The 22,053-nt window shown below is 37.9% G+C and overlaps 1 protein-coding gene across 2 annotated transcripts in view; it reads left to right on the forward strand.

The window, feature by feature from the left end:
• LRP6 (LDL receptor related protein 6) overlaps positions 1-22,053 on the forward strand; it is a 123,980-nt gene that overhangs the window by 33,498 nt on the left and 68,429 nt on the right. For both annotated transcript variants that reach the window (XM_081127995.1, XM_081127996.1), the window contains exon 3: positions 14,223-14,420. In XM_081127995.1, coding sequence (XP_080984121.1) covers positions 14,223-14,420 — 198 coding nt within the window. The remainder of the gene's footprint in view (positions 1-14,222; positions 14,421-22,053) is intronic.

Consider the following 22,053-nt stretch of genomic DNA (forward strand, 5'->3'; position numbering starts at 1 on the left):
TTTTTTTTTTTAAATATATCTTTATTGATTTCAGAGAGAGGAAAGCAGAGGGAGATAGAGAGACAGAAACACCAATGATGAGAGAGTCATTGATCGGCCGCCTCCTGCATGCCCCCGACTGGGGGTCGAGCCGGCAGCCTCAGCATGTGCCCTGACCAGGAATCGAACCCCGATCACCTGGATCCTAGGTCGACGCTCAACCACTGAGCCACGGCCGGACGGGCCTGTTAAGCATTTTTAATCTCTAGCATTTCTTTTTTGTTTTTTCTTAGAATTTCCATCTCTCTGGTTATATTACTGATCTGTTCTTACATGTTTTTCATTAGAGTCCTTGGCACATTAATCGTGGTTGTTTTAAATTTCTGGTCTGTTAATTCCACCATCCCTGACATAGCTGAGTTGGCTCTGATGCTGCTTTGTCTCTTCGAACATTTTTTTGGTTGTTGTTGTTAATATATTTTTTAATTGATTTTAGTGGGAGCGAAAGGGAGAGGGAGAGAGAGATAGAAACATCAACATCAATCAGCTGCCTCCTGCACGCCCCCTGCTGGGGATCAAGCCTGCAACCTGGGCATGTGCCCTGACCAGGAGTTGAACCGGGACCTCCTGGTGCATAGGTTGATGCTCAACACTGGTTGGGCTCTTCAAACTTCTTTTTCCTTTAGTATGTCTTGTAATTTTTTGTTGAAAGCTGGACATGATATATTGGGTAAGAGGAACAGTGGTAAGTAGGCCTTTAGTAATGTGTTGAGGTGTTGGGAGAGCGGAAGCATTCTATAGTTTTATTATAGGTCTTAGTCTCTTAGCCTGTCTGTGCTCCTGGGCTGTGAGGTTCACAAATGCTTCTCAGTTTTTTGTTTTTTTTAATCCTCATGTGAGGATATGTTTATTGATTTTCAGAGAGAAGAAAGGATAGGGGGTGGGGAGAGAGAGACATTGATTGGTTTCCTCCTGTACTCCCCCAACCAGGGATCAAACCCACAATCTAGGTATGTGACCTGACTAGGAACCAAATCTCCAACCTTTTTGGTGTTCGGGACAACGTACCAACTGGTGGCTCCAGCCAACTAAGCCACCTGGCCAGGGTTGCTTCTCAGTTCTTTCCAGGACAAGATGGCTAGAGGGGGCTGGACTTGGGTATTTCCCTTCCCTCAAGCCTGTTAGGTTCGGGTAAAATAGTTTTGTCTAGGGGGCAGGCCTTGTTAAGAAGAATAGAATACTCTGATGTATTTCAAAATGGTTACCTTTCCATCCCCCTGCTGGAAGCATGAGAGGATTTTTATTTGATCTTCACTTTGAGGATCTGGTAGCATTCCTCGATGTAAAACTCAGAAAAGTGTGAGTGCCCCCTCATGACTAATTCCTTCTAGAGTTTTTATTTTAGCTTTTAGATTTGTCTACATACTAATCCTCCGGCAGTTTGTCAATTACAGTTTAGGTTTTCCTACCCTGGTACCAGTTTCTACAGAAGCTTCTGCTTATGGGTTTCTGCTCTGGTAAGTTGTGATTCTCTGTATCTTCCTGTCTGTCTCTCCAATTTTGGGGGGCAGCAATTTGCTCTGTGACCTTATTTCTCTGATGGATCCGAGAATAATTGTTGATTTTTCAGTTTGTTCAGGTTTTTGCTTGTTGTTAGGGTGGAGTGAAGATTTGTAGCTTCTTACATGCCGAACTGGAAATTTGGAAGTCAGGTCTTTGCTTTTTTGCATTGAAGATCTGAATACATGAGAATGGGTAAAGAATCATATGATATTTATTAACTAGAAAGATCTCAAATAGTATATATAGTCAAGAATCTTAATTTTGATAGATGAGTTCCATGCATATTCAGAGGTTTTAATTTGAATTGAGGCAGGCATCCAGGGAACAGAATCTGTATATTCCTGTATCTTTCTTATATTCCCCAGTCTTAGTCTCGTTTCCTGAACCATTGGTATTGGATCTAATAATACTGTTATTTATTATAATAAACTATTTACAGCAAACAGATACTGTTTAGACAAGACTGATTTTGTTTAAAACCCCGTACAGTGAGAGTGAGCTAAGTGAATTGGTATCGTCTCAGTTTATACAAGGGAAGACCAAAGTATAAGTGAAAGCAGTAAAATAAATTCATAACTGTCTTTTAAAGCTTTTATTAGTGTATTAATGATAGAAGTGTAAGTGAAGCTCTTTGAGCTTGGTTGTGAAATAAGGTCTGAAATCTGTTTTTTTTTTACATAACTAACATTTTTCCTTTGAAGCCTAATCTAATAAGACAACTGTTAGTAATCTGAAAGCAAAGTTTTCTAAAATGAGATTATAAAAAAGTGAACTCTACATGGAGATAAGCCTACAAACATGTAGACTGAAGGAGACTTTGGAAATGCATAGTATTTACCTGAAGAATGAGTGGTAAAATTGTTTGTAAGATGTTTTATATATAGAAGATGAGAAGCATCATTAAAAAAAAAGTAGTGTACATGTGTCAGAATCATCAATGTAACTTTACAGCAGAAAGTGAACCTTAATGTGTGCAAGTTAAAAAAAAAATTAGGGCCCTCGCTGGTGTGGCTCAATTGGTTGGACCATCATTCCATGCACTGAAGGGTTGTAGGTTTGATTCCCAGTCAGGGCAGATACCCAGGCTGTGGGTTCCATCCCTGGTCTGGGGGTTACGGGAGGCAAAAGATTGAAGTTTCTCTCTCACATCGAAATTTCTTTCTCACATCGAAGTTTCTCTCTCACATCGATGTTTCTCTCTCACATCAAAGTTTCTCTTTCCCTCTCTCCTTTCCTTTCTCTAAAAAAATCAATTAAAAAAATTAAGAGATTGGAGGACCCCAAGATGGAATGCAGACTGAGACAGACAGAAAACATTCTAATTGTATTAGAAATGTATGAAAAATCTCATTGAAGAGAGTCGGGAATGAAAAGTGCTGAGCCTAAGTTAACTTTGGAAATGCATGGAACTTATGAGACTAAAGGAAAAGGATCTTCACATAAGCAGTATGCTCTAGTTGATAGTGTTGTTTCCCATAAGTATAGTTAACCATTCTGATTCTGTATTAGAATTAAACAGTTAAATAAACAGTAGGTGGTGTGAACCAACTTTCTCACTGTGGAGTAGGAAGTTACAGATAAGCAACTTGTTGTTTGAGGCTAGAATGACCCGTGTAATAGTGGTTTAGAATTAGAGATATCAGTATGAACTCACGTTTAATCTAATATAGATACAGTATACAGTTTAAATGAGTTTAGTTCATTAACCTCAAAGCAATAAAAAATGAACATTTTAGCCCTGGAATTAATACACAGTTTTTTGTAATAAAGGTAGGGGTAGTAGAAAAGTATATTATAATTAATATTTTCAGCATTTGCTTTAAAAAGTATTATAGAATCTGTCACATCTCACAGAATGGGGAAGAGTCCTAAGCCCAAACCCCTGTGTACTACCAATCCTATTGTTTAATGACGTTTGATATGAGGGAGATTTGTATTGATATAAACAAATATGAATCCTTTGATCATGGAGTAATGCTTATACTTTGCAGTATACTTTGTAATTTTATTTAAATTATTGTTAAATATATGCTCTGTCCTCTCTCATTCCCAAGCTTCGGAATCATAGCAACAGTTTTTCAGCATAGCTAATACTTGTATCTAATTTTCAGTTAAACACTTAGTTTGTGGCAGGACTTGTAGAATGGCCATTTCCAAGTCATTCTGGGAGGCTGAGATTAATGACTATAACATGCATATAAAGGTTTGGGAAAATTCAGATCCTATTTTTTTCTTTGGATGAAATGAAGGGTTTTGATAAAATAATTAGGGAAATATTCTTAAAAACTTGGGAACACCTTTATAATTTTTATTATGCTTAGTGAATGGCTTAAATGCTTACCACACTCTCTGGAAGAATGGTTTAAAGTATTTTATCTTGGTGTTGGATTGTGTCAGCTGTAATTTTGGGTTCAGCAATAGTCACAGTGTAATTGAGATTTAATTGATGGTTTTTCTGAATTAATCTAGGAGCAATTTGCCAAGTGTGTTATAGATTTATCCTAGAAATACTGTTTAGTGTTTTCTAGAGTGTGTATAGTACTTCTGTTACTACGTATTTACTGTGTGTTTTCTGATGTTACAAAGACACATCTATAAGGAAAGAGTGTACTTTGGTTTTATTCTCTTGTTACAATGCAGGTTCTAATTTAGTAGTTCTAGGATGGAGCCTGACATTTTGCTGAGGCTGTTGGTTGTCCATGGACCACATTTTGTAGTAAGACTTTAGAGCAAGGGGTGGGCAAATGTTTTCTATAAAGGCCCATACAGTAAATATTTTAATCTTTATGGGCCATGTACAGTCTCTGTTGCATGTTAACTTTTTTCTTTTTCTTTTTAAAAATCTCTTATCACTATTTTTTTAATCTTTCTTGTTGAATGTATTACAGATGTCCCCCTTTTTTCCCCATTGAGCCCCCTCCCAGGTCTTCACTGCACTATTTTCTGTGTCTGTGGGTTACGCATATATGCATATAAGTTCTTTGGTTAATCTCTTCCCATCCCCATCCCCATCCCCACCCCCACCTCCAACCCAACCCCCACCCCTGCCTTCCCTTTGAGATTAGTCAATCCGTTCCATGCTTCTGTGTCCCTGTATCTATTTTATCAGTTTATTTTGTTCATTAGAGTCCACATATAAGTGAGATCTTGTGATACTTGTCTTTGACTGGCTTATTTCGCTTAGCATAATACTCTCCAGGCCCCTCCATTCTTTTTCTTTTTTAACTACGCTTTAAAAGGGTCAAAATTGCCAGGCCAGTGTGACTCAGTGGTTGAGTGTCGACCCATGAACCTGGAGGTCAGGGCACATGCTCGGGTTTCAGGCTTGATCTCCAGTAGGAGGCTAGCAGGAGGCAGCTGATCAAAGCTGCTCTCTCCTTCCCTTCCTCTCTCTGAAATCCATAAAAATATTTTTAAAAAAATGTAAAAATTATTCTTAACTCATGGAGCCATACGTAAGTCAGACTTGATCCCCTGGCCATTATTTGCATATTACTATTAGAGAAAGGGTGTATGCATTTAGTTGATAGAAACACAATTCTAGAATTGGTTTTAGTCATAACTTTTCAACATTTCAGATGATCTTTTTTTTTATTTTTACCTACTAATGAGGTGAATTATTGCTGATTGTTCAGAAGCTTTTTGTTACTGTTTACAAAAGTTTTTCTTTCTTTGAGGTGTCATCATCTATACCATAAAATTCGCCCTTTTTAGCATATGGTGTTAATGAATTTTGACAAATGTTGAACCTTAATTTAAATGGTAAGGAAAGATTTTAATCAGTAATATATTACTGCAACATGGAAAAGAGCCCAGTATGAATGGACCTCACTTTGATTTGAATAGAGATGACTCAGTGTTTTAAAGGAGAATGAGGGAATAGGAGGATGAGTGGAGTCAGGGGAGTGATAAATTACAAAAAGCTGGAAAGGGAGATTGGTCCATGTAAAACCATCCAGGTCGGTTAACTGATACTTATGAAAGGCTCCTACCCTCCTGTGGAAACTGGCAGATAGGTAAGTTTATTGACTGTGCGGCATGATGATTATTTACTATTTGTGTGGAAGTGGGTCATCATAAAGGTCTTCACCCTTATCGTCTTCACACTGAGTAGGCTGAGGAGGAGGGGAAGAAGAGGGGGTGGTATTGCTGTTTCAGGGGTAGAAGAGGTGGGAGAGGTAGAAGGGGCAACAGGAGAGGAACGCACACTCCGTATAACCCTACGAAAAGATGTCATAATTTCTGTCTGACATTTTTGCATTTTCATTTTCTTAAAAATGTTCCTGTACGGTACCAGTCTTTCCACCATTTGCTTTAGTTTCAGTGCCCATGTTATAGAAGGGTCCATTTTAGAAAAGCAGTCAAAAGAAGCAATCTTGAATAATCAGAATCTTTCTGCCAGATTGTCTAATGTCAGTTTGTTTCCTGGCACTGCTGCTTCTACGTTGTCTCTTAATCTGGCACTGGTTTGGAAGCGCTCATCTTCACCAAGTCATCCTCTGTGAATTCCTCTGGTGTGGTGTCTGTTAGCTCTTGAATTTTTCCAAGGTCCAAATCTTGAAACCCTTCACCACCACCACCCACCCACCCTTTTCCCCCCCTTTTTCTCCTTTTTTTTCTTTGCCAGATCCACAGTCTCTTTCATGATTTCCTTGATTTTCTCTGTTGTGAATACTGTGAAGTCATGCACAACATCTGGACACTGTTTTCTCCAGCAGGAATTTATTGTTTCAGGCTTGATGTCTTTCACAGCTTTTTCTATAATAACGATGGCATCTTCAGTGGTGTAATCCTTCCAGACTTGCATGATGATCTCTCTATCTGGGTTCTCTTCCATAGCGTTGACAACTCTTTCCATAGAGTACTGTGTGAAATGAGCCCTAAAAGCCCTTATGATGTAGAGGTTGAATTGTGTTTGTGGACAAGTAGAGCACTTTGTTGATGCCTTTGGTGTTGAACTCACAGGGTTCTAGGTGGCCAGGGCATTGTCCAGTATCAAAAGAACTTTAAAGCAGTCTTTTACTGTTAAGGTACTTCCTGACTTCAGGGACAAAGCATACATGAAACCAGTCCGGAGAAAGAGTTTTTATTGTCTAAGCCTTCTTGTATAATCAAAAGACTGGCAGCTGGTGTTTATCTGTTTCCTTCAAGGCTTAGAGGTTAGGAACTTTATAGATAAGGGCAGTTGTGGCTATAAACCTGACTGCATTTGCACAAAACAGTATAGTTAGCCTATCCCTTCCGTCTTAAATCCTGGTGCTCGCTTCTCTTTCTTACTAATAAATGTTTTTTGTAGCATCATATCCCCCCCCCCCCCCCCCCCCCCCAGTAATAGGGTACTTTTGTCTGCATTAAAAATCTGTTCAGGCAGATATCCTTTCTCCTCAATAATTTTCTTAATGGCGTCTAGGAACTTGTCTGCTGCCTCTTGATTGGCAGAAACTGCTTCTTCTGTTATGTTGACATTTCTTAAGCCAAACTTCTTTCTAAAATTATCAAACAAAAAAAATATTATCAAACCATCCTTTGCTGGCATTAAATTCTCCAGCTTTAGATACTTCATCTTCATTTTGCTTTAAGTTGCCATATAATGACTTCACTTTTTCTGCATATTAGAATTTATAGGTATGCTCTTCTTATAGCAATCCTGCACCCAAATAAAAGCTGCATTTTCATTATGAAGTAAAAAGGTATTTCACAAAATGTGCAAGGTTTTCGCACCTGATGGCATACCTGCAGCAACAAATGTTCTTTTCTTTTTTACAGCAGTTCTTAAGCTGGACTCATTTATCTTGAAATGGTGGGCAACCGCAGCTATAGACCTCAATCTACGGCACACATCAAGCAATTCAAAATTTTCTTGTAATTTGAAGACTTTTCTTTGCTTCTTGGGAACATTTCCAGCATCACTAGTGGCATTTAGTATGGTTCCCATGGTGTTATTCAAGGTTTATAGTATTGCACTAAACATGATGAAAAAGTACTCAAGAACTGTTACCGGGAAACCCTGGTGGGGCTCGGGTTGCCTGTTGCTGTATCCAGTTCAACGGGTGCAGGGTTGAATCATATAAGGCATTTATTGAGAAGGCTGGCCAACCAAAAAGACTGGGAGCATATGAGCACCCACTCTAAAGGAGTGGCCTGAAGGATAGGGTTATATGGGGGAAACTGAGGCTGGGAATGGAATGCAGCTATGTGCAGTCTTGGAAGTCCGCAGATGTCATTCTTTTGATCTTGGTCATCTGGCAATGTCTTGATAAGGTGATATTTTAACCTATTGTTCACACCTGCACCACCTCCTTAACTGCTTCAGTCCAGGATCAAGGGGTGTAGGGTGCAAAGGCCTAGGAGAAAGAAGCTTAAGGAAAAAAAAACTTAAACCCATGCTCACATAAGTATACATGTTCTACAGTTTTATAAGTAATACAGTTATACTTCAGATTAATTCAGGTGCTCAATCTTTGGACATTATAAGTGTCCCTATCAGAATCACAAGAGATCACTTTTTACTGTGATACACAGTTCACTGGAGAGATGAACTGCTCACACAGAGATGATACTTAACAGAACACTTGAGTTTACCACAATAGCAACCTGTAGTACAATACTACAGTTAATTTTAAGCACTTACGATTTAGTACCGCATCTTTACATTTATTTACATGTCTCTTGACTATGAATGGTACTGTGTTAAGTTTTGATAAGTTTTAACTGTTTATAATAGATTTGTGCATATTTTATGGCAGTAAATGATAAAATAGACTAGTGTCTACATATATTTTATGTAGTCATGGCATACTTAACATTTTCTTAAGTTTTTCAGTATTTCTTGGTTACGTGGTTTGTGTGTGAGGTTTTCAAATTGTCACAAATCTCTATAAAATATTTTCCTGTATATTTTTTGGAAAAAATTTTAGACAAGTGAACCTGCTCAGTTCAAACCCATGTTGTTAAAGAGTCAACTGTATACTATTTGTATAGTATACATTTTGATGAAAATTCCTAGGTGATCTAACATAATCCCTCTTTTACCATTTTGGCAACATTTTCTAAACTGCAGACAAAAGATTTCAAAGGGTATTTATAAATATGCTATTTATTCATGCCTCATAAGTAAAATGAGGCTATTGTGTGTGATATATGAAGTGAATTGACAAATTAAAATCATAATTGAGGGTTGCTTCTATGTAAAGTATTGGGTATCAAAAGCTTGAAAAGTTGCAGAAGAAATTTGAAAATTCACTTATATTCTCACAGATCTTTGTATATTTCTACTTAGTAAAATTTAAGCAATAACTGTGAACTTTTAGAATCACATTTGTCAAACTGTAAAATGTTTGAAGAATGTATGGAAGGCTGTTATGTGGGTGGAATTTATTTGGTGCTTCGCTCCCTTACATATAGTTTTCCACAACTTAGGGACTAAGTGGCACCTGGGGCTAATTATTTGTTAATATTTATGGTCAGCTGGTTAATGAGTTAAACACATTAATACTACTTGTACAAAAATTGAGTCCTATGGAGAAATAGGTTCTTGAGAAAGTGAGATTTCTTTTTACTGGTTCTAAACCCTGTCTGAGTGCATTAGAATTCTTTGGGGAGCTTTTAGATAAGATTGATGCCTGGGTCACACCCCAGACCAATTTAATGAGAATCTCTGATAGAAGAACCCAAGTTATTGATATTTTTAGTGAGTTTCTCAGGTCATTCTCAAATGCTGCCAGGGCTGAAAATTTGTGCTTTAGGTATTTCATGCTGCTGCTGTTGCTGTCGGTGGTGGTGGTATTACTACCACTATTGTTGTTGCTGGTATTATTATTATTATTAGTGTATTTGTACGGGGAAGGGTATGCACAATCTAGAAACATTGTGCTAAAGATAACTTGTACTAGTCTATTTGGATTTCTATAACAAAATATTGTAACTGGTGGCTTATAAACAACAGAAATTTATTTCTCACAGTTATGGAGATGGTGAAGTCCAAGATCAAGGCATTGGCAGATTTGCTGTTTGGTGAGGGCCTGCTTCCTAGATAGCCTTTTTTTCCCACTGTAACCTCACATGGTAGAAAGGGCAAGGAAACTTTCTTGGGCCTTTTTAAAAATAAGGGCACTAATTCCATTCATGAGGGATCCACCCTCATGACCTAATCACCCCAGAGGTCACACCTGCTAATACCATCACCTTGGAAGTTAGGATTTTAACACATGAGTTTTGGAGGGATAAACATTCAGATCATAGCATAACTGTTAATTACATGTACAATTCTGGTTTCTGAATATTCAAGAACCAGTTATCTCATGGTCATTATGTACTGATGATTATTGAGTTTTGAAGTTATAAAGGTGTAGATAATAAAGCAAACAGTTTCATTGTTTATGATGATATAAGTATCAAGTCTGTCACAAATTGTTCCTTTTATATGTTTTCATCAAGATGGACAGTTTAGGATGTGATTTGCCTGACAGTTCTGTCAGTCATTCTTATGAATGTTGACATTGTCCCTTAATGAGAGAAGTCATAGTAGATTGAGGGAATAGCTATGAGACTCTTGAAGCATGCCATTTGTAAGAAGATGGGGGTCGGGGGAAGTTCTAAGGTACAAGTTGCTGTTGGCATAAGAGTTGAAGTGACTTTGTTTAAACTTTTAAACTAATGCTTTGGGGTGCTGTTGTCAGTCTGAAATTTGTGTTAGTGTTCATAGTTTTAAGCAATAGAAAATCCCTCTAAACAGAAAAAGTATTTTTAAAGCAGATAACTGGGTTACTCATAGAATTTCTTAAATGGTAGAAGAACTAGGAATCTGTAGTCAGGAACAACAATCCAAATCATACCACAAACCTGGGACAGTGAAGGCATCACTGTTAGATGGTATATTCACCACTGTTTGTACTCTCTCAGTAACTTGAGGCAACAGATACTCCTAAAACTGCTGCCAGTGCTTTCTTGTAAAACTGGATGGATTAAAGGATGAGCTAATTCAGCCTGTATTTTCTTAGCCATTGCTACTGCCCTCAACCTCACCAGAATGGGTAGATTGCTTGTGGTCCTTGTTGCTGGTGTCACCTTTGCTTCGTTTTCTTCCCTCTCTAACCCCCCTCTTGGTTTGTTAGAGTGGCAAAACCCAGATCTTAAAGCCCTTGTTCCGCCCAGCTGGGCGTGGCTCAGCGGTTGAGCATCGACCTAGGATCCAGGCAATCGGGGTTCGATTCCTGGTCAGGGCACATGCCCGGGTTGTGGGCTCCATCAATGACTCTCTCATCATTGATGTTTCTTTCTCTCTGTCTCTCTCCCTCTCCTTTCCTCTCTCTGAAATCAGTAAAGATATATTTAAAAAAAAAAAAAAAAAAGCCCTTGTTCCAATTGCAGTGGAGGTTTTGAAGGTAAAATACCAGATGTTTTCAATTTCTTTGATTCTGCCTTAAAAGGAGGATTCTTCAAACATAGGAAGGTAGTTTAGATTCTAGATAGCCACCCTAAAATGCCAAATGTCCATGACATTTTGTGAGTGAAGGGCCATAGGATTTGTGGGTATCTTTGCTATGATTTGAATGTTGTTTGTATTTTTTCCCCTTTCTAATATTGAAAGATTGAGTGAGATGTAATGGTGGATATAAAAGAAGACCGTTAATAAGAAATCTAAATTTTGTTACTGGAATGGGCCCTAGGAATAATCTAAGCCAATCTAAAGCATATCAATTATAAGAGCTAATGTTCCTTAGGTAAGTGCCATTTGCTGAGAAATCATCTTGACTCCTGATAATGAAACCAATTTCTACCCTCGTTAGTCTTCATAAAGAAGCTGCTATGTAATGTAATGAACAACACCGTTATAATATCCAGTAACAAATTTCTTTGGCATTTGTCCCTGCAGCATCAGGGCAAAGTGCAGTTCAGTAAAAGCAGGTAAGGCAAGCTGGAGAAGTGAACTGAGAGAATGCTCAAAGGCAAGATTCTTGTCAGAAACTAATTTTGGGAATTCCTGTAGTATATCAGACAGGTAATTGATGTCCTTATAGCATATATGGATCTGAGCCCTGGCTTGTGGCTTTGCTATTGTTTTTTGTTTGTTTAATGACTTGCCTCAGCTAAACTCTTTTGAATGTGTTTCCCTCTTAATGTCTGCTTCTGAAGTCACTGCTCAACTCCCCCCTCCCCCCCCCAAGTTTGTTAGACTTGGTAAAGGACAGCAAAACACAAAACAAAAATAGTCTGGAGATTCCTTCCCTAACAAGGCTCTAGAAGAGAGAAGGCTATAATTTGGAATTTCAAAAGAAAATATTTGAAGGAAATTTTCCTCTTCTTGGAAGGCTACTGCTTTTTTCTTAATTTTTTTTTTTTTTTTTTTTTTATGCCTGGCTTTCTAGAGGTTGTCCCTGGGCACTATATTTTAGTGGTCTGCTAATGATTGATTAGAGGTTGTTCCTAAATGCCTTGAGCCAGTAAGGGTTTCATCATTTTTCTTTGAATCTGTTTGTGGTTTGGCGAATGTTTTCAAATTTTAGGAAATTTAAAGTTTATCCCACATACGACCAGAGACTAGTGTTCAGTGGTTCTCTGTAGTGTCTCTTGAACAGGAGCAGGAGCAGGAGCAGGAGCAGGAGCAGGAGCAGCCTTGTGCATGCACACAGCCTTCCTGACTACCAAGGATCTCTCTATTCAGTTTCTGTCTGGGGTGCCATTTTGTTACCTTTCCTGACCAGTATTGCTGGAATTGTTTGCCACTGAGAAGAGACTACCCTTGTTTTTGACAATATTCCTAGGCATAATTTTTCCAAGTGCTCCAAATAAAGTCAGCTCCTCTTTGGCCAATCTTTATGGCCTGTCGTGTCTTCTTGGGGTAGAACTTCTGTGCCATAAACTCAGCATCACCGGGGATGCTGATGCTATAACCTCTAGCTGAAATACCACATTTCTTACTGTGATTTGGTAGATTTTCTTGAATGAATGCTTCTCTTTTTGTTATGTGTCCTTTGATAAATTCTCAGGGACTTTAGTTCTTTTTGATAATCTTTTCCTGTTTTTTTAAATTGATTTTAGGAGAGACAACTTGCTGAGTGCCTCACAGTCATTTTGGGAGCTCTGGCCTTTCTGTTCTTTTTAGCTTTCCTCTGGTCTCTCTTCATATTGCAGCCCCCCGCCCCCCATCTAGTCATTTCACCTCCAATTTTAAAAGTCTTTAAGTACATTTATATTGCTCTAAGAATAAAAAACAAATTGTAACATGATCTAAAATTGCCTTCTTACATAGTTTTATCTCACATGAATCTAACCATCCCCCCCTTCCTCATTCTGGACATTATCCAATCATTATTAATTTCGGGAGCAGTTTGCCTTTTATCCTTTACAAATCAAGGCTGTGGTGTGTGGCATAAGTGTTGGAATCTGAGGAATACAGATTTGAATTTCTGTTCTGCATTTATTAGCTGTGTGACTTTGAACAGTGTGCTAACTTATCTGAGTTTTTTAAAATCTAAAATAATGGTGATGGAGATAATATTTTATAATGTTGCTATAAGGCTTAAGTGAGATAATGTGTGGAAAGCTGTTAGCACAATACTTTGCAACTAGAAAGTATGTTTATTCCTCACTTGATATTCTCGTCCTATCATTTGAGTAAGCACTTTATGTGAAATAACAGTATACATAAGTGGAATCATTCTAGTATCACCATTCCACCTATTTTTTGAGTAAAAGTTATACCTAAATTTCAGTTACATTTAAACACATTTATTGAGTACTTCATATCTAGTTCATAGCATCTCATTTAACTTAAAAATGCTTTTAATTGCAATATAACATATTCAGAGTTTTACCTTTAAATCAAGGGAAAAAATTTTCCCTCTCTGGAATAAGACTATTAAGATTTCCTTTTTTTTTTTTTTTTTTTAAAAACGTCACATCTGTAGAAGCAAAAATAGCACAATGAAATTCTGTATGCTCTAACCATACAATAATCATGTTTAGGAAATTAACTTTAGTACATTTCTATTATATAATTTGACAATCCATCAGATTTTGATAGGTCTCCCAATAATGTCTTTATAGCATTTTCCCAGCTGATTAGTCTAGAATTATGTGCTTAATGTAGTTACCATGTTTCTTTATTTTCCTCTAATCTTGAGTGGTTCCTCAGCTTTTCTTTTACTTTCATGACATTGATATTTTCAAAGGCTGTTGCTTTTCAGAATGTTTCTGAATTTGCTTCTCTCCATTTCTTCATAAATTTGTTCAGCTGTGCATTTTAGGGCAGGAATACTGTGTAAGGCTCTGTAGAAAAGATGGCATGTATTCCCAGTGCATTGCATATATGATGCCAGCTTGTGTCCTTAACGATGTTAACTTATATGATGTGGTTAGGGTGGTGTTCACCAAGCTTATTTTCTCTAAAGCTATAATTTTTCCCTTTGTTATTAGTAAGTAACCTGGGGGGAGATACATTGAGAAAGTGTAAATATCCTTTTTCCCCAGTAAACTTTGATCAAATGTTTTTTTGCATCCTTTTTGATGCTTGCTTGCCTCAATCAGTTATTACCAGGTAGATCATTAAAATTCTGATAATTTCTAGTGTTTTAATTTTAGTGTTTCTGAGTGTGTTTATTAATCTAATAGTGATAATTATGAAATACTTTGCTGTTAACCTGCTTATGTCATGGGTTTATTGTTTATGTGATTTTTAGATTCATATACTGGACAGACTGGGGAGAAGTACCAAAGATAGAACGTGCTGGAATGGATGGTTCAAGTCGCTTCATTATAATAAACACTGACATTTACTGGCCAAATGGACTGACTTTGGATTATGAGGAACGGAAGCTTTATTGGGCAGATGCAAAACTTAATTTCATCCACAAATCAAATCTGGATGGCACAAATCGGTAAGATTGCCTTATAAATTTACTTTTAAACTTTCAGTAAACACCATGAGTCTTGATATAGTAATCAGATTATAAAGCCTAATTTTATTAAGAAATTAGTGTATTTTTTGCTAAGTGTCAAATGGGAAGAAGAATGCACTTCCAGTTTCCTCTTAGAAGGTACCTGTATTTCTCATCTGTTGGTAGCATTTAGAATTTATGAACTATATATTCTCCTCCTTTACTCTGAGCTAATTTACTTCTTCAGTGCTTCTCAACCAGAGATAGTACTTCTCTCTCCAAGAGTGTTTGGAAATGTGTGGGGAATTTTGGTTAATGTGAGGACTGGGAGTGTTACTAGCATTGTAGTTCCTAGGGGACCAGGGATGCTAAACATTCTGCAATGTGCTGGACACCCAGTACAACAAAAGGTCATCCTACTCAGAATTACCCATAGGGCCCTAGGTACTGCTCATGGAAGCTCATTTGGAAGCTCTCTAGATTGGTAGGCTTTTTCTGTAAAGAGCCAAATAGTAAATATTTTAGGCTTTGTGGGTGTATATGATCTTTGTTGCAACTATTTACCTCTGCTATTGTGGTGTGAAGACAGCTATAGATAATACACAAGGGAATGGGCATGGCCGTGTTCCAGTCAGACTCTATTTTCAACATATGTATTGAGCCAGTGGGCTGTAGTTTGCCAACTCCTGGACTAGGAGAAAACCTACTGTATGTATACTACACCTCATAATCAAGGAAGACAATTATAATACATAAACATGGAATTTCTACTCAGATCATGTTCAGATTTTTTTTTTAATTTATTTTATTTTTATTTTTGTTTAAAATATTACAGCTGTCCCTTTTTCTCCCCAATGACCCATTCCACCCCATCCCATCCCCCTCCTCAGTCCCTCTCCCCACCATTGTCCGTGTCCTTGTGTTGTGCATATATGCATATCATGTTCAGATTTTTAAAGACATTTCCTATTTATGTTCTTGTGTTTGATTATTTGGGTTTCTAGTGGTTTTATTCTAAGACTCCAACAGAAATCTAGAGAGCCTTAGGTAATGTTGAAGGAATTTTTCAAAGGGTAAGCACTTGTAAGTTATCTGAATGATGAATCAGGAAGCATTTGAAAACCAGGAAAGGTTTAAAGAATTTATTAAAATAAACTTTTTATAGTCATGGAATTTTTTGTCTTGTTTCAAAAAATGAGTGAAATTGACTTATTAAAAACAATTAGAAATAAATGTCAAAAAATAAGTATATGATGAATACAAAAACATAATCGTTGTGCCCTACCCGGTTTGCTCAGTGGTTAGAGCTTCAGCCTGTGGACTGAAGGGTCCCGGGTGTGATTCTAGCCAAGGGCACGTACCTTGGTTGCAGTCTTGGTCCCCAGCCCAGGTCAGGGCACGTGTGGGAGGCAACCAATCGATGTCTCTCTATCACATCTATGCCCCCCCCTTCTCTCTCTAAAAAGCAATAGAAAAAAATATCCTCGAGTGAGGATTTAAAACAAACAAAAAAACATAATTGTTGTGTTTGAACTTCAAATTTGGCTTTGAGAGGGACACTAGGAATTGAATATGGCCACGCCATAGTTTTCTTGATTCCCTTGGGATATCCATACAAAACCCAATGTAACTAGATAGAAAATCTAAAAACATATCATAAACTAACCTCAGGCATCCAGAAATAAAAGCAAGTAAGGGCGGACCACCAACAGCTACGAGGCCTCTGTAGTATTACTATCTGTGCAAGAGTAAGGGGGGAAGGGAAGGGAATGAATATGCGGGGTGTTTCATTGAACTTAAATGCAGGAGACCTCCAAAATAGCCTCAACTATTTACTAGACAATGTGGTAGACTATATTAAGAGCAGCAGCTGAAATGAGAGGGTGGGGGTTGCCCACTCCAGTGTCCGGCAACAGTGTGTCCATGGTAAATACAGAAAATGATAGAGCAGTCTTGCTCCAAAGAATTCTTGAATTGTACCTGCTAGAGTTCTCTACCAGGACAGGGTACCACACTGAGTAGAAACAAATTTGAATAGAATAGTATCATCAAAATAAAGAAGAATAGGGAAAATTAAGAGGAACTAAAGGGAAAGGAAAGAGAAGGTTCAGATAAGGATAGACAGAGGAACAGCTGGAAGATCTCAGAAAGGAAGCTATCATTGTTTTTAATATTAATGAAAACAACAGAAGACTGAATTCTGTCAAGTTAGAAAAACTACCTTGAACATCATTTTCTTATAAGTTCAGGAAAACTATTTTTATGTAGACATGAGAAACAGAAGTATCAAGGTAAAATCCCACTTACTGTTATTGTAAGGAACATTTTCTTTAATAACTTAATTTTGTATACTTAAGCTCTATTTTTACTCTCCCCCCACATTAATGTTTCTGATGTCACAATTTACATCTTTTTACCTTGTGTATTCATTAACACATTGTAGTTATTTTTACTGTTTTGCCTTTTAACCTTTTAGTTATTTTTACTACTTTTGTCTTTTAACACATTTACCCACCACTATTACAACATTAGAGTATTCTGAATTTAACCATATATTTGTCTTTACTGGTGAAATTTAAATTTTCATATGTTATCCTGTTACTAATTAGTGTTCTTTTGTTTCAGCTTGAAAAAGCTCCTTTAATGTTTCTTGTAAGGCTGATCAAGTTGTGGTGATGAACTCCTTTAGCTTTTGCTTGTCTGGAAAACTCTATCTTTCTTCCATTCTGAAGGACAAATTTGCTGGGTAGAGTACAGCAGATTCTTGAATAACTTTGTTCAATGTGGTTTCATTATAATGTTGATGAAATGCCATAGGAACTTAACTCTTGTTTATATCAATTAGCCCATGGTAAAATATGTTTCATTATATGTCATTTCTCTTAGAGTCACAGAACCTATCAATGATGTTAAGGAAGTACTTACTGTTTTTTTGTTTGGCAGTTTTTGTCTTTCAGCACTTTGAATATATTGTGCCACTCCTGATCTGCAACATTTCTGCAAAAAAAATCTGCTGATAGTCTTGTGGGGGGTTCCCTTGTGTGAAACAAGTTGTTTTTCTCTTGCTAATTTAAAGATTCTCTTTAGCCCGGCCAGGTGTGGCTCAGTGGTTAAGCATCGATCTAGGATCTAGGCGATCAGGGTTCGATTCCCAGTCAGGGCACATGCCCAGGTTGCCGGCTGCAGCCGGTCAATGACTCTCCCATCATTGATGTTTCTGTCTCTCTCTCTCTCTCTCTCTCTCTCTCCTCTCCTCTCCTCTCCTCTCCTCTCCTCTCCTCTCCTCTCCTCTCCTCTCCTCTCCTCTCCTCTCCTCTCCTCTCCTCTCCTCTCCTCTCCTCTCCTCTCCTCTCCTCTCCTCTCCTCTCCTCTCCTCTCCCCCCTCCCCTCCCCTCCCCTCCCCTCCCCTCCCCTCCCCTCCCCTCCCCTCCCCTCCCCTCCCCTCCCCTCCCCTCCCCTCCCCTCCCCTCCCCTCCCCTCCCCTCCCCTCCCCTCCCCTCCCCTCCCCTCCCCTCCCCTCCCCTCCCCTCCCCTCCCCTCCCTGAAATCAATAAAGATATATTTAAAAAAAAAAAAAAAAAAGATTCTCTTTAACTTTTGACAGTTTAATTATAATGTGTCTTGGTGTGTGTCTTTTTGAATTCATCATTTTTGCAACTTTATGGATGTCTGTTTTCTCTTCCGGTTAGGGAAATTTTTAGCCATTTTCTTCCATTAATCTTTCTGCCACTTTTATTCTCTTTATTCTCTCCTTCTGGGACCCTTATCATGTGAGTTTATAGTCTACTTTATGGTGTCCCATAAGGCCCTTAAGCTGTCTCCACTTTTTTTACACTTCTCTGGATGACTTTCACTGCCATGTCTTTGAGTTTGCTGATCTTTCCTTCCAGTTGATCTAGTGTGCTTTTGTACCTTTGGATTGAAGTTTTCAGTTCAGTTATTGTATTCTTCAGCTCTGTGATCTTTCTTTATGATACTTTATTTTTTTGTCTCTGTTGAAATTTTCACTTTACTCATGCATTGTTCTCCTGGCCTCAGTGAGCATCTTTATGACTGTCATTTTGAACTCTCTGTCTAGTAAATCATGTATCTCTGTTTCATTAAGGTCTGTTTCTGGAGTTTTATTTTATTTTTTATTTTTGTTTGAAACATATTTCCTTGTTTCTTCATTTTCCTTGACTCTCTGTGTTGGTAAACACAGCCACCTCTCCCACTCTTGATGGAGTGATCTAGTGTAGGAGATGAACCTTACCAATCAGCCTGGCCTGAGCTCTTGGTTGTCTCTCAAACTTTTGTGATTGTCCAAACTGCCTTTTTTGTTCTTAGTGGCTGGCTGCCAGTAGCTGAGGTTGTACTAATATTTGTCATGTATTTCAAAGTGGAGGATCACAGTGAGCACCTAGATGAAGGCTCATGGGAAGCTGGGCTCCCAGGCAGCAGCTGTGAAAGTATATAGTTAGGGCCCTTCAGGGAGAAATTCGGAGATGGGCTTTTTTTTACCTGCTCCCTCTGTGTTGGACTTAGGTATATTGCTGCAGAAGTAGTTGCCCTGTACCTATTAAGAACTGCTTCGTTATTTGCTTCATTCCTGTGGGACTTGTGGATGTAAGTCTTGTTCATTTTCAAAGGCAAGCTATATAGGCAGGGGCCCATCACCTTGGCAGCATGTACAAAAGCTGGGGCACTAGATTGTGTGTACAAGCTGAATCAGTGGAGATACTGGAACTTTGGAGTGAGCTAGAGGTAGAGGATGGAGGTTGTGTCTGCTAGCTTCCTTGGTCTCCTGGAGGGATTACAGTCAGCCTCTAGATATCTGCTAAAATAGAAGCCTGACCATTAGCAGTTTTTAAAGTAGGCAGATAGACTTCTTTCAGGAAAAACCTGAGAGATAAGCGATTATGATTGCTCTGTGTGTGCTAATCCCTGCTGGGATAGATTCCTTTTGTAAGTCTCACGGTAATAAAAAACAGAGACCTATTAAAATTCCAATGGTCTTTTTCACAGAAATAGAACAAACAATCTTAAAATCTGTATGGAACCACAAAGTACTCTGAATAATCAGAATAATCTCAGTAAAGAACAACAAAGCTGGAGGTACCATACTTCCTAATTTCAAACTATATTCCAAAGCTGTTATAATCAAAACAGTATTGTATTGGCATAAAAACATAGATCAATGAAATAGAATAGCGAGTTTAGAAATAAACCCATGCATATATGGTAAATTAATTTACAAAAAATAAACCAAGAGTATACAGTGGGGAAAGGATATGTTTGGAAAATTGGACAGCCACATGTAAAAGAATGAAACTGGACCCATATTTAATACCATACACAAAAATCATCTTAAATGGGTTAAATACTTAAATTTAAGACCTGTAACCCTAAAACTCTTAAAAGAAAACATAGGGGAAAAGTCTTCTTGACCTTGGTATTGGCAACGATTTTTCGAATTTTACACCAGAAACAAGGCAATAAAAACAAAAATAACAAGTGGGACAATATCAAACTAAAAAGCTTTAGCACAGCAAAGGAAACCAACAAACTGAAAAGGCAACCTGTGGAATGGGAGAAAATATTTGTAAATTGTATGTTTGATAAGGTGCTAATATCCAAAAGATATGAAGAATTCATACAACTCCATAGTAAAAAATAAAAACTATGTCATTTAAAAAATGGGAGGAGGAACTAAGTAGACTTTTTTTTAAAGGAAGACATACATTTGGCCAACAGATAAATGAAAGGGTGCTTAACATCACTAATCATCAGGGAAGTAGGGAAATACAAATCAAAGCCACAGTGAATTATCTCACACCTGTCAGAATTTCCGTCATCAAAAAAGACCAGATAAATATTGGTGAGGATGTGGTGAAAGAGAAACCTTTTGCCCTGTTGGTGGGATTGTATATTGGTACATCCGGTATGTAAAATAGTATGGAGGCTCCTCAAAAAATTAAAAATTTTGCTAACCCTTGATCCAGTAATCCCTCTTCTGGGTATATATCCAAAGAAAGTGAGAACAGGAATTGGAGGAAATATCTGCTCTCCCATGTTCATAACAGCATTATTCACAATAGCCAGTACTACAGAGAAACAATCTTAAGTGTCTGTCAGTGGACGAGTCAATAAAGATGTGGTGTATATATGCATTAATGGAATATTATTCAGCCATCAGAAGGAAGGACATCTTGCTGTCTGTGACAACATGAATGGGCCTTGAGCACATTATGCTCAGTGAAATGAGTCAGATAGAGAAAGACATACTATATGGTATCAAGTACAGTGGTACCTCTGTTTTTTAATATCTCTGTTGATGAACATTTCATTTTATGAACACCAAAAACCTGGAAGTAAATGCTTCGGTTTTCGAACACGCCTCGGAAGTCAAACATGCCACATGGATTACATTCGAAAACTGAGGTACCACTGTATATGTGGTATCCTAACAGAAAAAGAAGGGTCAAACTCAATAGTTTCTGTTTTTTCTAACAGAAAACTGCTTGTCAAGGGCTAGGGTGTGGGGGAATAGAGATTGGTAAAAAGGTTTAAACTTTTAGCCATAAGAGCCCTGGCCAGTGTGGGTCAGTGGTTAGAGATCAGCCTGGGTTTGATTCTCAGTCAAGGGCATGTAACTGGGTTGCAGGTTTGATCCCCGGCCCCGGTTGGGGTGTGTGCAGGAGGCAACCGATCGATGTGTCTCTCTCTCATCGATGTTTCCCTCCCTCCCTCCCTCCCTCTCTCTAAAAGCAATGGCAAAAATATCCTTGGGTGGGGATTAACAACAAAAAAACCCTTTTAGCTATAAGACAAAAAGGGTCTGAGGATTTAATATACAGGGGTGGGCATCCCTGGCTTGAGCATTGTCCTGTGCACTGAAGGGTCACTGGTTTGATTCCCAGTCAGGGCACATACCTGGGTTGTGGTTTGGATTCCAGTGGGGGTGCATACGGGGGCAGCCGATCGATGTTTCTCTCTCTCTCCCCCTTTCCACTTCCTCTGTCTCTAAAATTAATAAAAACATTCCAAAAATTTCAAAAAAGTCTATACAGGGGTTATATATAATGTAGGTTTACAGTTTTGAGTACACAAAATAGACTTTATTCTTGTATTATTATTTATTAATCATTGTACTATTTATTATTATTAACCTACTTTTGCCCATCCCATATAACACTGTGACTAATTTGATAACTGCATTATATATTGAAGTTTGTTAAGAGAGCCGAACTTAAGTGTTGTCACCAGATACAAAAAAAGTCATTAGATGTGATGTTTAACTAGATGGGGGACTCCTTTCACTATTTATATGTATATCTTGTCATTATATACACCTCAGTGTCTTTCATTTTTATTTGTGAATTATACCTCAGTAGAGCTGAAGAAAAAAATGTTATAAAGGAAAAAAGAAACAATGTAAACAAAACAGTGCCTTGCATAGGAAACTTCCTAGAAAGATATCATAGAACCGATGAAACCTCCATTTTAAAATGCACTACCAGGAATTGAGACACCAATGTTACTTGTCACAAACCAATATAAATTAAAATTAGAAAGCTCAGAAATAAGGTTATAGAATCCAGGAAAATATAAATAAAAGAAAAATCATTTCTGAAAAGGCACACAGAAGTGAATA

The sequence above is a fragment of the Miniopterus schreibersii genome (assembly GCF_964146895.1).
Source record: "Miniopterus schreibersii genome assembly, chromosome: 2".
NCBI lineage: Eukaryota > Metazoa > Chordata > Mammalia > Chiroptera > Miniopteridae > Miniopterus > Miniopterus schreibersii.